This window comes from Hypomesus transpacificus, chromosome 6 (genome assembly GCF_021917145.1).
Source record: "Hypomesus transpacificus isolate Combined female chromosome 6, fHypTra1, whole genome shotgun sequence".
NCBI classification, from domain to species: Eukaryota; Metazoa; Chordata; class Actinopteri; order Osmeriformes; family Osmeridae; genus Hypomesus; species Hypomesus transpacificus.
Window position 1 is genome coordinate 9,786,788 of NC_061065.1, and position 16,222 is coordinate 9,803,009.

Genomic DNA, 16,222 nt, shown 5'->3' on the forward strand with positions numbered 1-16,222 from the left:
GGATCTCTTGCATTACAAACCTGTTCAATCAGACTCCTTTAGCGCAACCTGAAGCCCTCTGGCCGTTCATGTGTTCAGCCTTGATGTCTGAGAGTAAGCTGGTTATAGCAGCTTGGTTCTCAAGAGGCTTCCCATGAGCACTTGTGCAGGAAGACTGTCGGTCTCTTTCTGTTTGTGTGTGTGCCTTTCTGCCCGTCTGTCTACCTGTCTGCCTATTTTCCTGTCTACCTGCCTGCATGTCTGTCTACCTGCCTGCATGTCTGTCTACCTGCATGTCTGTCTACCTGCCTGCATGTCTGTCTGTCCTCCTGTGGTTGGGATGGAAGCAGCTTGCTGCTGCTTGTTGCTTCGTTGGGATTGTTCTTGGATCCGAGTCGAGCTCAGCCAGGAACAGAGCCTTCCCCAGTCACAACACATATGGACATCACACGAACACACCACACACATGAACACACCGCCCCCACAGACACACACAAACCAACCAACCACACACTAACACACTCAGAAATTCTTACCTCACCCCTGTCAATACCCTTGGCTGCAGAGCTCCACTGAATCCCAATTTAAGGTTATTCTTAGTCTCTGCCAGACACTCCAGAGCACCCCTCTGGACCTTTACCCATCTGGGTTCTGCCCATGTGGATATTATAGTCTTCGTTTGATGGAAACAGATAACCCTGTTAGTCATATTCTGTGTGTTTGGAGGTATTCAAATGTTTTATCTCCGGCAGGTAAAGCCACACGTCAATAGATGGTTTTCTGGATAGACTCTAATTGCTCCTATTTTGAGACAGAAGTAATCCGGGAGATTTGTTTGGGGATGCAAACAAAGCCCTTCTCCCAAGATCAGCATACAAATGTTCTACCGGAGCCTGCCTCCCACGTAGTCTCTAGGTGGCACTGTCCGTCCAGCACGCTCCCCCCAGCCTGCAGTGTTTACCGCTGAGCGGAGACGAGCTGCTCGCTTTTGTTAGTGGAACCAAAGATTTAGATTCCAGATTTACTGCGTTCATATCTCTCCAGTTAATTAGGTCTGAAGAGCAAACTGAAAGATGGAGCTACGTGCAGATCGTACCCCATAAACTCGAGGAGCTGAATAATAAGAGGGCGCACAGACGCATACACACGCGCACACACGTATGCAAACGCGCCCACACACACATCACACACGCACAGCCTCTTGCCCTTTATCTTCCTGGCGTTAAGGTCGAATCCACTCATATTGGACTTGTCAGGTTTGATCACCATCTTGCTCAGTGCAGGTTTTTTCGGACCCCAGGGAGACAACTGAAAGCCAACAATCCCACAGAGTTTAATGGTACTTTGTCTGTTCTCGAAACGGTTAGAGAACGGTAACCATTGAGAACATTTTTGAAACAAGCTATAGGCTATAATGCACGGTGGAGCTTTGAGCGTGGTTCTCGCTGTAAACAAATAGCCAGAGATGGTAAAAGCACACACATCTTTCACACAAATAGAAACAGATACTCATGTTTAAAAATACTTATTACACTGTTATTATGTGTGCTGATGCGCGTGAGGCTGTGATTGGATGATGACAGGTGTCGATGATCATTCTCAAGTGTCTCATCCTTAAGGTTAGAAATTCTTCTTGTTGCCTTCTGCCTTGCTCCGTAGCTTCGTAGACTATACTGTAGCTTTGTTGTGTGATACCCAGGAAATTAAGGCGTGCAACCACAATAAATTATATTGATCATGCCACCAAATACAGCATAAAAACTAAAGTAACAAGCCTGGTATGAACATGTAATTAAGGAGTTAAAGTAAAAAGTTGTCATAACAATTTATAGTGAAGTTAAAAAAAGTGGTTCTGATACCAGGAAAAATATACAGTATCGAAGTAGCCTATTTGTACTTCCTTACTTCCCAATGCTGCAAGGCTGTAACAACAGTGGAATAACAGTGGAATAACAGTGTAACAGCAACATAATAACAGTGTAACAACAGTGTACTAACAAAATAATAACAGTGTAACAGAGTTGGGAAATCAGAAACTAGATTGAAACTAAAGCAACAAGCCTGGTTTGAAATTGTAAAAAGTAGAAAGAACAGATAGTTGTGTATAAAATATCAGGAGTGAAAGTAAAAAGTTGTCAAAAAAATAAATAGTGAAGTAGTACTGATACCAGAAAAAGTACAGTAACAAAGTATTTGTACTTTCGTAACTTTCCATCTCTGCAAGTAGCCTATTTACAAATCTGGTAAAATGTCAACTTCTCACCCATACATCGACGCAGTCAGTTTATTCAGTCAAACAACTCCATGAAGCAAACCCACCAGCATACATAAATAGTCTTTCTGTCGATTAAGATACAAATCATCCAACCTGTGTTGGCTAAATGGATGTAATCTGTTTCTTCCAATTTCACTGAAGCGAAAAGTCATCTGCAATCAGTCACAATTGTCGACCCCCTAAAATACAGGACGACGTGATGCAAACTCTGAACTCCACATCCATGACCTCTGACCTAGCACCCTCCGTCAGCCCGGTACATCCTATCGGTTGGGAGTGATCTAACATTAAACAGCAATTAGAATATATTGGCCAACTAGATTTTAGTATTGAATATCTATTGATTTGAATAGATACTAGGTACTTGACCTAAAAGATCCATCTGACCCACTGAGGACTCAACTGGAAGAGGCTCATAACTGACCTAGTTTGCTTTGGGCATGAAACTACAGCTCTTTGAGCTTACCCCCTTACCCCCTCTTGATAGGTCAGAGGTTTGTAGTCTTTATGAACTGTAGCCAATTGAAAGTTGATATCTTGAAAACCAAAACTAAGCTTCTAGGGACGTAACAGATTATATATTTATTGTCTGTGCTAGTATACGTTTGTCTTTGCTGGTATACGTTTGTCTGTGCTGGTATACGTTTGTCTGTGCTGGTATACTTTTGTGTAGGACTGCGGTTTGGTTGAACTACTGCTGTGAATCTTTCTCTCTGTGCAACGTGGAGTGATCTCACTGTTGCATCCTATAAGTCTAGGTCATTACTGAACCACAACACAACTCTTGCCCCTTCCCACTGTCACCATCGATACTAAACATCCTGACTGTCTTGTTAACAAGCCCTGTTTGGATTCACACCACCATGTGATCAGGGAAGATTCTGCAGACTCAGACCCTGCCTGTTCTGCCTGTACAGAGCAATGGGGTTCGAGACAAAGTTCTTATTGGATGCAAGAAACCATGTAAGGGTCTCCCAGAGAATGAGAAGTAGCTCTTGGGTCATAAAAATCCCTCTCAGCCCCTTATCCACAGGCCACTCACAGGATGAATGTGTTCATGTTCTCATTGTGTTAGCTGAATATACTCAAACACGGGGCTCTGATAACTTACATCAATAGGCTATTCCAAGGTAATGACCAGGACTATGCGGCCCATTTGCAGGAAATATGGAGAGTGTTAAAGCAGAGCGCTGAGCAGGTGTGGTGGCCATTCACCAAGTCATAACCTACCACGAGCCTTGATCACATTTGCTGTAAGAGACCGGCGTCTGGAGGAAGCAGGCAAGGTTTCTCTGCTCTGGCGTTTCCTCTCCAGTTCTCTCTGCTTGACAGGGTGAGCGCACGCTAGCAGTGTGCTTGTGCTTAATAGGACCCATTCAGCCCAGGTAAGAAGGAAATCGTCACACGTGTCAGGCCTTTGTGTGGAGGTAATTTGAATAGAAAGTGTGGCACCTTTAGTCAAAGTGTTGGTAGGTGTGTATGGTCTTGATTCTTGAGGAACCGATTCAGACGCACACTTGGCAACATTCAGAGAACGCAGCGTACCATTGAACACTTTGGGGAGAACATTTTATTGCTGGGAATTGTCTGGAGTCAAAGGAGCAAAAACAGTAATTAAATTATTTAAAAAGCGTTAACAACACAGAAAATAAATGAATGTACACACTGGATTTGCTATGAACGCAAAATGAAAATGTAACAGATAAATAATTTGTGTAATAAATAATAAAAAAACTTCCAGCCACAAACTGTCAGAAAATGAGAAAGTTGTAAATGAACCTGCACAAGCAACAGAGAAACACAAATGTAAAATAACATTTAAAAACAGAGAGAGAAACATAGACATCACAATTTAAAAAACTAAACCACACCTGTATGTCAGTAAGGTGCCAGCTATGGGTCTCCAAATCCTTCAGCATCTTTATTTTCCTTGCCAATTGATCTCAAATGAAAAAAAAATTACAATAAAGTAATCAAGAATCAAGGAATCCCCAATACATTATTTGGGAGGGGTGTTTTCTAGTTCATTGACAACTCCCGGTAGTCACATATCCATGCGAAGAAACACCATCCAGAAAGACTAGATTTTCTAACCTAAAACATATTCCTCCTGTCTTTTATAAAATATGCAAATACGTACAACGCTCTAACCCAGCTTCTCCCAACAACAAAGGTTTGATTTCTGTCGTGTACTACACCACTAAATGAGTGTCTGTACAATAAATAAAAAATAACAACGGAAACTCAAATGTTATGTACAATATTGAGCGGCAAATTACAACGGCTAATGATGTAATAAAATATGTAAACATATTTGTTGTTTTCGACACAGTTGACTGTGACAACAGATACAATTCACAATATCCTCATTCCGGGGTGAATCCTCTGCCTCTTGGTCTCAATACTGTAGCAGACCTCCAGAAATGATGATGTAGTATCTGTCAGTAAGATCCAGAGATGGGAAAACGGGACCAACAGGACGTAATAAATGGCTAAAACTGGAGGTCTTTGGGGAAAACTGAGAAAGAAAATGTTATAGCGGGAATCTAAAGTTCAATATAAAACAATGTTGCATTTTGCCATTTTGTGAATCCTCTCCAGCATGGCTGAGCACCACCTAGAATTTGGACGTCATGCATAGCAATCAAATCTGTATGTGAGATCGGGAGGAAAAATAAAGACAAATTGAGATACATTGCTATTTTGCCTCTCTCTGAGCATTTGTTGAGCACTGTGTGGACAGCAGCGACAAAGTCTCATCCCTCTCTATGCCTCGATCGAGGAAAGACACCATGTCAACAAACAGCTTACCTCACACTGTCACTGGCAACACGTACTGAAAAGCCTTCCCTTGGACACTAAAGTTTAGTCTTTCCATTTTTCTGACAATCATAATTCTTCAGGTCCCTCACTTACACAAATGCCTGCACGTCACATACAACTCACATGCAAGCGCAGAAATGGCCGAAATGATGGTGGTTGTATTTTACAGGGGTTACAACGGACACGGTTGTTTACGCCAACAATCACACACCTCCTAACAGTCTCTGGGGCAGCCGTGTGACCAGTGAAATATCTTACACTGTCGTTTGGACTACGTCACTGGGGTAGGCAGGATATCTCTGCATCGTCCCTATCAGCTACTTTGTCACAGTCACCTCAGCAAGAAAGTTTCAACAAGTCACAGTTACGTTTGAAAATGTTCGACGACTCATTGAGTTCACAGAGGAATCCCTCCCCCGGTTTGAAATCGCAGCTCCCAATATGGTACTGTCAACAGTTTGTTTTTAAATTCCAACCAGTTTCGTTACATAATTTTTTTCTTAAATGTCGTTGGGAATGATGGACCTTTATATTATTTTTGTCCTTACACATAGTACTCCTTGTCCTTGTCTTTTGGTCTCTTGACGCTGGTGCCCTTGGCCGCGCTCGGCGCCTTGTCCTTCACCACTGCGCCGTTGGTCTGCGCCGAGTTGCTGATGTAATTCCTGGTCTCGTCCACCTGGTAGGAGCCCTCGTCCCTGTTCCTGTACTTGTACATGGCGTAGAGGAGGATGAGGATGCAGAGCGCGGCCGCTGCCACGATGCCCACCACCATGCCCGTGGTGCTGCTCGACTCCCGGATCACCTCGGAGGCGCCCGGGGGCACCCGCCGTACACCAGGCACGGTGGGCAGGGCGGCAGGCACGGTGCGGAGCATGGGCGAGGTGACGAGGGGCCCCCGCGGCCTGGTGCCCTCCAGGTCGGAGGACGTGGGGAGGGGTAGCAGGACTATGTCCGGCTGGAGGGGCTTCACCTCACGGTTGTTCATTTTACCGGCGGGCAACTTGGGCGGCGTGTCTGAGGGGACTGGCGCCACCACGGTGCCCCTGGGATCAGGCAGAGGCAGGGCGGGGGTAGTCCTACCCGCCTCTGAGGCTTTGCTAGGCCTCAAGTCCTTGGCCTCCCACTTGGGTGCGAGAGCTTTGTAGCCTCCTTCATAGGCCGATGTGGTCAAGATCTTATCTGTTACCAGGGAGAAGGTGGTGAAAAAATCCTCATCGTCAGTCGGGGGCAGGCTAGAGTCGAAAGCTTCACCAGAGCCAAACCCCGAAATCACCATGCCATCATCATCATCATCATCACCATCACAATCATCGCTGCCTCGGTCCGACAAGCAAGGTAGCCCCGCCTCAGTGGCCAGTGGCAGGGACTCTTGGGTGATCTCGATAATGGTGAGGACGGGGCGGAGGGTAGGAGGGAGGGGGATGAAGGGGGAGGGTTGGGAGACGGGAGGGGTGTCTAGGGGGTCCTCTACCAGTATGGGGATCACTAACTCCTCTCCTAGGAGGGGAAACAGAGAGAGAACAGGTCAGCACTCGCCCAGACACCAGCCAACAAACACAACAGCATCAAACACAGCTAGTCAACAACATCAACGGCAAAGCTGATTAAAACGGAAACAAATTATAATAATAAAAAAATCGTAATGAATGTAAAGGAAATAAAATGAACGGAAAATACTGTAACAGTGCAAAATTCAATGAAACCAGAAACCAAACAAGACCCAAACAAAAATCAAATGAAACATCAAATGTTTACACTGCATCAAAAGGCTTCAAGGGTTGTGCAACCTGAGGGTGATCCAACTGTAATTGTACTGAAGGTTCTTGCTTAGTTCTGTAGTACAGGTTCTAGCTATGTTAGTAAAATTGCTACCAAGAACATGTGGCGTTTTGTGTTTCATAGTTATCTTAGCATCATTACAACACTACAACAAATCTATCTAGTCTTGGATCTGCTGTTTTGGTCACCACACAACTAACTTAAAACACACTAAACTAAATCAGTGTTTTTTTCCCCTGATGTTTTTTTCTTCCCTGAATTCTTGAAATGACCTTTATTAAAGGTTGAATGGTTTAAATACACTGACTTTGTCCTACTCTAGTTATAACATCTTGTAACATTGTCAGTTATTCAGTGTGTCACTAAGCTTTTGATGTCCTGCGGCAGGTCAGTGTGGGCACTCTAGACCTGGACACCCCCTCGCCTTTTGACTTCTCTTATACAGACACCACAATGGCAAAATGTCAACCAGCAGCTCACCAACACCTGAATGCTGAAAGGCCAAACCATTCTTTCTATAAAGTGCTCACTTAGGTGTCAGCCAGAATGTGGGAGTGTGATCTCTTTTCTTTCTCTCTTTCTTTTCCTTTTTTTCTTTCTCCTTCTCTTTGTCTCTCTTTCTCCTTCTCTCTTTTGAAAAAGTCTCTCTTTCTAGCTCTTTTCTTGTATGTTTTTTAATCTCTCTCTTCCTTTCTTCCAGCAATCCCACTCTTCACATGTGGGATTGCTGCAGGAAGCTAGCAACAGTTAGAGATTTCTCTCTCTCTCTCTCTCTCTCTCTCTCTCTCTGTCTCTCTCTCACTCTCTCTCTGTATGTCTTTCTTTCTCTCTTCCTGGTGCTATTCATGTATGGGATGCTACTTTAGGTTGTCTAGGGTGAGAGCAGGAAACATGGTGGTGTTGGTTGACACTGCTGAAACCTCTTGCCAAGGTGGCTACTGTAGCTTGCACACTGCAAAGGCGCACAAACAGGGAACTAGAAGGAGATGCAAGTCTCTAGAAACAAAAAAAAGAAAACAATACAAAATAAATAAAGGAAATACAAAATAAGTAAGGCAATGCAGACACGTTTCAGAGTTTGAGCAAACATTGTAAACATTCACAAACTAAAGCCACAGGTAGAGATATCAAAAATAGATATTATCCAAAGAGGGATTATTAACTGATAGGAAGAGGAAAAAATAAAGTCAGCTAGGAAAATCATAAAAGCAAAAATAGTTTTCAAAGGCAGAAAGCATACCATCAATTTTGTCAACTTACATCAACAAATTGCCCGCATGATTTTGGCAGGAAGAAAAAATTTACAAAAGAAAGTTGTGTAAGAATGCTTTTGGACAAGTTAGGTTAGTTTCTTTTTAACAATTTAATTAATTTGTAATTATTTCTCTTTTAGACAGGATGGTACAGGGAGGCAACAACACATACATCCACACATCATGACATGAAAAATAATCCTTCACCATTCTGTTCAGGTTTTTTTTTCTACTCTCTTTTAATAGTCATCTTATTTTATAAAAAAGAAAACTGTACATCTATAAGTCTTGCTTTGACAAATACGCTCCCGTTTCACCTCTGCATAAATATCTACAGTCTGATTAACTCTTTAAAATGTTTTCTTTATTTTTTCGCTCGACTTTTTAGGTTGTTCATCGGTAATGAACGAATGGATGACTGTACATATCTTAACATCTCTACGTGGGGGGAAGGGGGTGTGTGAGGAGGAGGAGGGTGTGGGGGGGAGGGCATCCTATGAACATACTAGGAAGGAAATGAGATAGATGGGGGTGAATGTGTACGTCAGTTGCCATGTCCATGTAAAGGCGACACGAAGCGGCCGGGCAGCGTTAGAGCTTTTGGCTGTAAGGAAGGGATGGGGACACACACAGTGAGCATATTCATGCCCATGAACAGAAGAAAAGAGCACTCTCAACACTGACAGTTTTACAAACCCTAAACTGCAACTTCTTTGCCATGCACAAATTAATCACTTATAATTATTGATAATCCCAATTTATGTATTATTTTTTTAATCACAAATAGCTGTCTGATAACAGGAAAAATATAGATTAGTGTTAGAACAGTTTGGAAAGATTTTCACAGATTGTGGTGAGGGGCTGTTTTGGAGTGATCTTCCATTTTTTCTCGATAAATTTGTACATTTAGTGAAACAGCTCGTCAGGTTGTAGAAAGCCAACTGGATCAGTGGAGTGACACTGCACCACTGTCAATAAACTCATCGAGAAAAAAGGAAGATGTTAACAAATTTCGAATAAGTCATCAGAAAAATATTGATAGTAATTCTTAGCAAATTATTAAATCATCAAGAGGTAATTTAAACAATTTAAAAAAAATTAACAGATATATACACATATATGTATATTGACATATATGTACAAACACAGAGAAAGAAAACAAATTTGCAAGCAAGGAAAAAAGGCATTTTTTTTTTCTCACAAACTATCAGATGAACCACCAGAAAGCACACACTGCAGACCAGGGAAAAGGACAGGTCGGAGGTCAAATGTCACCACCATCTTGTAACTAATAATACCTTGATATTATTAGTTCTTTCTTACGAAATATACAGATCTCTTGTTAGTATTTTAAAAGACAGGACAGCGCGTGCAGTCTGGGTGGACGTCAGAGAGAGAGGATAGGCCTACTTGACAGATTTTGGTTTGACTCTTAGAGGTTAGGTTTATGCATGCTATAAGTAAGTTGCATTTAGGGAGAGTAATATATGATTACAGTACAACAAGCTGGGAGTCACTGGGTCAGAGGTCAGTTAAAAATCACTGCACCAAGGGCTGTAAGGTATTGATTTATGGCAAATAAAATAAACACAAATTACCAGTTGTCGGTTGGAACAAGACCGTGGGTGATATACAACCAACGTTAATTGGCGTTAGTTCCAGTTCTCTATCTAATTAATCCAGTTCAACTACCGTTAATTAAGGAGTCTACTTTAAAGTTAATGTTTAGTTTGAAGTTAGGCTACTGCATAACCAACAGCCTTTGTTTGACAGGTAAACAAACACAGTGTTCGGAGGAGTTCCACAAGAGGGCACAAGGAGATGAGTATATTTACGCCCCTGGTGATTCAGAGGGATGTGAGGATCGCATTAGTCTTCAGAGCTGTAAGTGTTAGTTCCTGTGCTCCGGGCTGATAGCGCGAGCCGTTTACACGATTACACAGAGTGGGTGTCCTTGTTTTGTCAGACTACACTGGGTTGTGTTTGTGTGTGTTTATTCACGTGAATGACAGCACCAAATACATACTCCGAATTAGCATTTCTAATTTACCCGTCTTTGCTCAGACACTGTTAGCATCTATTGCCACTACTGGGGAATATCTGTCATGTAGTTTAGGAAAGTCAACACAGAGTATCCTTCACTATCCTGCCATGTGGTCAGTACGGGCGTTTTATCGTTTCTGCTCCTACCGCGTGGTTATCATTAAGCTCCAATGAGCTCCCGCTATATAAACAGTATCAGGCCAGAGTAAACGATGGCAGAGGAGGATCTGTGTATCTTACCTACCTCCCTATGTCGTCCCTTGATTGCTTCTTGTTCTGCATGTCTGCCCGACAGGATTTGTCTGTTTTGTTTACAGGTATTGTTAGTTCTCCCGTCGGATCAACAGAACCTTTACATCCAAGAGATCCGCCCCAGTCAGGTGCTCCGGGCAAAGCCTAACGGAGAACCTTGACGATTTTGTAAACACGTTAATCCTCGATTAGCTCCCCTATGGCACTACACAGTTCGCTGCATAGTGTGCAGAACAAACACTGCACATTCTAATGGGTTTACTTAACGAGATAGCGTTTGTTTTGGGCGCAAGTGTCAAGATGGGGGGGCTCTGTGCTAAGCCCTCCTGATCTCTGCAAACAATTCTACACTTCGGCAAACCTGAAGCAATGTAACTTCTTTTTTTCTTTTTTTACCAAAGGAGATTAAGTATGGAAAGCTTTCGAAGTAACAAGGCATAGGCTCTCCTAATGGGTTATGACTTCTCGCAACAAAGTGTAAAACAAGACAGAATAACCAGTTGCCAGAGATGACGATGCTAGCTAGAAAAACATAACATTATGCTGCAAAAAGTTAACTCATAATCGAAATCCCAAAAAGCAAACCTCATGTTATGCTGAATAGTACAAACAAAATCTGTAGGCTATGCTCCCACAGAGCAGTAACTCAGCCTAATTCTTCAGTCTGAATGTGTCGTTTTCAGGAGACTTACAGTAAGCAAATAAAGCGACTACGATCAGACTACCTCAGCAGGCTCAGGCAGCCATACAGCACAGGACAAACCTCAGAGCTGCAGTTTCACAGCCCCCCCTCTCTCTTTCTCCATCTCTTTCCTTTAGTTTCTTTATCTCCCTCTTTCTCCCCCTACCTCCATCCCTCTCCCATCCTCTCTCCCATCCTCTCTCCCGCCCTCTCTCTCCGACCCCCCTCTCTCTCCCACCCTCTCTCTCTTTACCCTCTCTCTCCCACCCTCTCTCTCTTCACCATTGTTTTCTCCCTCTCTTGGCCTAATCTTCGTTTTTCATCCAGTGTTTGCTGAGACTTCGGAATGGAGACGAATCCCACCGGCGTGTGTGTGTGTGTGTGTAGGATCCTGAGGTGTGACACGCTAAAGGAGAGCCAGTACATCGTTCCGCAACGCAACTGGACTGAGTCAATGGGATTTCAAGCCGCAGATTGCAGGTGAGTCAGTGCTTTGGGCTTGAAATCCTATTGTGTCCAGAGGCTCCCTTCTGAAGCACATTCCCTCGCCTCTGCCACTGCAGGAAGGGAGCTGATTGCAGCAACACTTCCAGCAGAACAACAACTCCTGCTGTCAACACATTTAAAGAGACACTCTCTACGGATTATTCTGGATGCTTCCAGGAAAGGCCACAGGCTGAAGCCTCGACAGGACTGTCAAGACATAACAAGTCATCTCTAACCAGGAGGGGAATATGTGTTGTGTGTGAGGTAATCAGGAGGGGAGAGTGTGTGTGAGCTAAACAAAAGGGGTGTGTGTGTGTGCGTGCTGATTTATGCAACTCTCTGAGGCGGGGCTGAGAGCAGGGTTCTACCAGCCGCTGTGAGAAGACACCTCTGGCCGAGCGAGAGGCCCGCGCTACCCAGGATTCCCCTTCCTCCTCTCCTCTCATATCCCTTTCCTCCCTTCCTCCTTCTCCCTCCCCTCTTCCGGATGTGTGGCAGATAGCTCTTAATCCGTCATCATGTGGCTGGCTGCTCTGCTCCATATTAGCCTTCCTCGCCCGGCCTGGTTGCTCCCCTGTCGGAGGACCATTAAGCTCACCTTCCCGCGAGCGAGACAGGTGTCAGCTGAACAACCTTTAAACTGATGTGAGGGCCGCATGGCGGTGACAGGCGCTCCGATGGGGCCTGACGGCGGCCGGGACAAGGCCCAGGAAACCGCTGATCTGGTCCGCTCGTACTTCACTCCTCATCGCCCCCTCACCCCCCCGGTCCCTCACATCTGCGGTGGCGGGGTGAAGGAATCATGGGCCACGTCGCCCTCAATCACACACGCGTCCCCGGGAGAACGGCCCTCCACTTTCTCCACGGACCGTGCGTGCTGGAGAGACATATGGAACTGGGTTATATCTCCATTAGGTGTGTACGTGTGTGTGTGTGTGTGTGTGTCTATACGTCAAGAGTCTAACGGGCTCGTGTCACACGCCTCGGTGGCGTTGGAGACGCATTTTATTGCGTGTTAGTGTCGCCGGCTTTCACAGCTACAGGTCACGTTTCACCGAGACGATAAGCAAATCTTGGGTACTCTGTGCTCCATTTTTAACTGGATCAATGATTTTGATCTGACCATAGGCTACCTTGTCAAAACCTGTCAATTGTTAATGAAAGTTAAAGCTATTAGATATTTTTTTAAAGAGAGTTGGAGTTAAAATGTTAATAGAATCCAGTTTGGTCTTAGATGTGGTTCCGGGTATGAAATTGTGTGGACATTTTTATATGTACATTTTAAGTTTTGTTGCCTTCTTGTGGAACTCACTCAGGATTGAGGGGCGGCCAGGTCGAACGGTTTTAAACAGACTAAACATTTATGCAAGAGACAAGAGACATGTTTGCAGACAGACGGAGCACAGACACACAGACACAAGACAGGGGACATCACTGAAGCCGCAGAGCAGGAGAGGAGGCCTGAACACGCAGGGGGAACGGCAGCCATGTGGGCCCCAGAGCACAGGGATGGGTGGGGAAGCACACTCAATGGCGGGCCAATCGAAATCCATGCATGCGCAGAAGAGGAGGAGCTTTGAGGTTGACAGGGGAGAGAGAGAGGGGGGGGGGTGTCTAAGCTACCGTCCAGTCCAACACATGCCACTAACACCTCCTACTGGGGAGCGACAGAGAGAATAGAAAAACAGATATACTTTTGTGGCAATAAAAGTCTTTTTATGCCATCTGCATTCAAAACAGACGTGTGTATGCAGAAAGGCTGAGAAAGAAGATGGGAGGGAGGGAGGGGGGGGGGGGGGGATGGGGGAGGGATGGGAGGACTGGGGGTCATTCTTTCACTCACAACTTTCTTGAGACAGAATGGGGTTGCCTACACAAGGCCAAAAAAGGGTGATGGCAAGAAAAAGATTTTGTTGCCTTTCATTTCCTATGTAAGTCTTGAAGATGGGGATGGTTTGTTAAAAGCCGCATGGCACGACAATAACAGAAAGATGAGGAAGAGTACTGTCTTTTCTTTTCTTTTTTTTTTACCACCAAAATTTCATGCGGCACAAGATGAGGCAAAACGTAGGAGGGGCTTAATCCTGGAAGATGTGCGACGAATGAAGACGACAAATAAAACTGAATCGAAAGGAGTCCAAACTGAAGCTCAAATCATAAACAACACAACTTGGGGTCGACACCGAGGAGAGATGTCCACATTTGCATCACCAGGAAAACCCAAAATGTAATTAAATCATAATAAAAACAATAAAATGTCATGCATCACTTGACAGAACCAGGAGCAGAGAAGGATCCGAATGAAGATATGAATTTCTGTGTCAGCATGAATGTATGGCTATATGGCTAGAACATGTACCACTATATGAGCAGGGGGACCAAGTGAAATCTTACAGGATTTGTAAACTACTGACTTGCACTTTTCCTTTTGAGAAAGCTTGGGATTAAACTGTTGAAATAATGGGATGTCAAACTTTGACAAGCTGTCAAACACGCCTGTTTAACTCAGGATGTCAGTGGTTGAAGAAAAACACTGTTAATTCATGCTAAGTCAGACAGTACGTGCTAAGTTGGAGTAAACATTGCATGTGTTTCCAGGGAAAATGACTTCCCCCTGACAATAGCTATCATCAAATAGACCAGGCAATAAAGGAATGTTTTGCAAATATGCATTTGCCACAACCCAAACGGTGTTGCACAGCGATAAAGCTTACAAGGTGACCATGCCCAGAGAGAAGAATTAGGGGATTAATAATAAATTCTCTCCACACATTTAGAAGGAGGGAGAGGAGGGGTGGTCCTGCCTATCTATCATCTCGTAGCCTCGATAATAACTGGCCCAAATGACATTTGCCAGCATTGTGGTTTAGAAAGTGGACATATGTTTCATAATAGGCCCAGGCGTATTTAGACAGATTAGAAGAGCATTCATTAGCTGGAGAGAAAAGTGTCTTTGAAGGACGGCCCTGCAATTAAAAAGCTTTAGCTGGGAAAGACTAACGCTAGGCCTACATGTCCTCATAGTGTTTAAGCATTCAGAGAAGCCAGACCAAGTTCTCTCTGGCCTGGTCTTACCCAGAAACACAGCTGGCCAGGACAAGAGGCCCCGACAAACAGCTTGACATCCATCAGCAGGTTTAAACCCAAAGTACTCTCAAAACCAGTGCCTCTCTGTTTATCAGAGCTCCAGTTCTTTGTGTTAGGGTGATCTGACACGACTGAGGATTAACACTTTGACCTGGTGACTATGTGTGGGGACGGGAGACAGAAGATGTGCACAGAAATTCTAGGATATCTGTTCTCTATTAGAATGTTTCAGGTAAGGCGAACCTTCAAGGAGAGAAAACAAAGAAACAAACAAGAGAAGAAGACGAAGAGGAAGTGGCTCTGGTGCAGTTAGTCTGCTACATATCACACTATCTATGCTGGAAGCATCTGTATTCTTTAATAAAATAATCTCAAAATGTATCATCTGTCGATAAGATGCACACACACACGCACAGCAAGGAACTCAAATCGTGTGCAGGACAGATACATTTTGAAGCATCAGCAAGGCGACATGGAGCTTGATACTAATTTTGTACTTTTCATTTAAAGTTTGCTCTCTTCTGAATGCTAAGAGAACAAAATTAGTATTAACACATCACCATGTCAGCAACCAGAAGCCCCACAGCGAAGTGTAACTTTAGCATTTGTGTTCTATCGGAGCTAAACTGGAGCTCTCCTTCGTCTAAGTCTATGTGGTGTGTGGGATCTCAAGACTATGCACAGAGTGGTAACTTCCAGTTTGAGGATGTACACAACAACTTAAAGGGACTTTTTATAGAGGGCACGTTAAAGAGGGCCCTCCTTGCTTTCATCCTCCTCCAAAGAGCCCGGAGCTCTTTAAACTTTACATACACTCAACCCTCAACGCTACCCCTTCGCTTTCTCTGTTGCTTTTAGGAAGTCTTTTGAAGTTACACTGGAGGCTCCCATGGGGCGTGATGCTTGGAGGAGTAGATCCTCAGTTGCAAATCAAAGAAAGGAGAGAGAGAGACCAGGCAGGCACTACCCCCCTCCCAGCCCACCTGCATGTCCAGAGTCACACTCCTCCAGATCCTCGTCGTCACTGGAGCACTCCGCTGAAGACACAATGTCGTCCGTCGTCTGTTGGCACACACACACACAGATACACACATGCAGGTACACACAGATACACACACGCAGAGAAGAACATGTTTAGAGTCTGTACAGTGTATTAAAACCTAGAGTACAATCTACAGTGCATAAACCCAGCTCAGAGATATCTACAGTGTATAAACCCAGCTCAGAGATATCTACAGTGTATAAACCCAGCTCAGAGATATATACGGTGTATAAACCCAGCTCAGAGATATCTACAGTGTATAAACCCAACTCAGAATGCCCTCTGAGACACATCATCCATCACTGTCAGCCAATCATATTTCATTGTGTTTATCATTCCTCCATGAATGGGCTTTCTCCTCCCTCAGATAATTGTTTTCCTGGGCTCTCCAGATCCTTCCACCTGCCTGCTTTATGGCCTGGCCCGCCCTCAGCCTCCACAATCAATGGCCTCTGCCAAGCCCCACACATCAGCCCTGTCCACGGCCAAGCGCTCTGATTTGTGCTGTGTGTGCGTGA

At 44.3% G+C, this 16,222-nt stretch overlaps 1 protein-coding gene across 1 annotated transcript in view; it reads right to left on the bottom strand.

Annotated features, from left to right (window-relative positions):
- Window positions 1-3,786: 3,786 nt before the first annotated feature.
- The window catches only part of LOC124469057 (neurexin-3b-beta-like), a 47,257-nt gene continuing 34,821 nt past the window's right edge, over window positions 3,787-16,222 (bottom strand). Inside the window, exons 5-6 of the mRNA XM_047022147.1 lie at window positions 15,646-15,724; window positions 3,787-6,577 (exon numbers count right to left, since the gene is read on the bottom strand). Coding sequence (XP_046878103.1) covers window positions 5,622-6,577; window positions 15,646-15,724 — 1,035 coding nt within the window. The 3' untranslated portion in view covers window positions 3,787-5,621. The remainder of the gene's footprint in view (window positions 6,578-15,645; window positions 15,725-16,222) is intronic.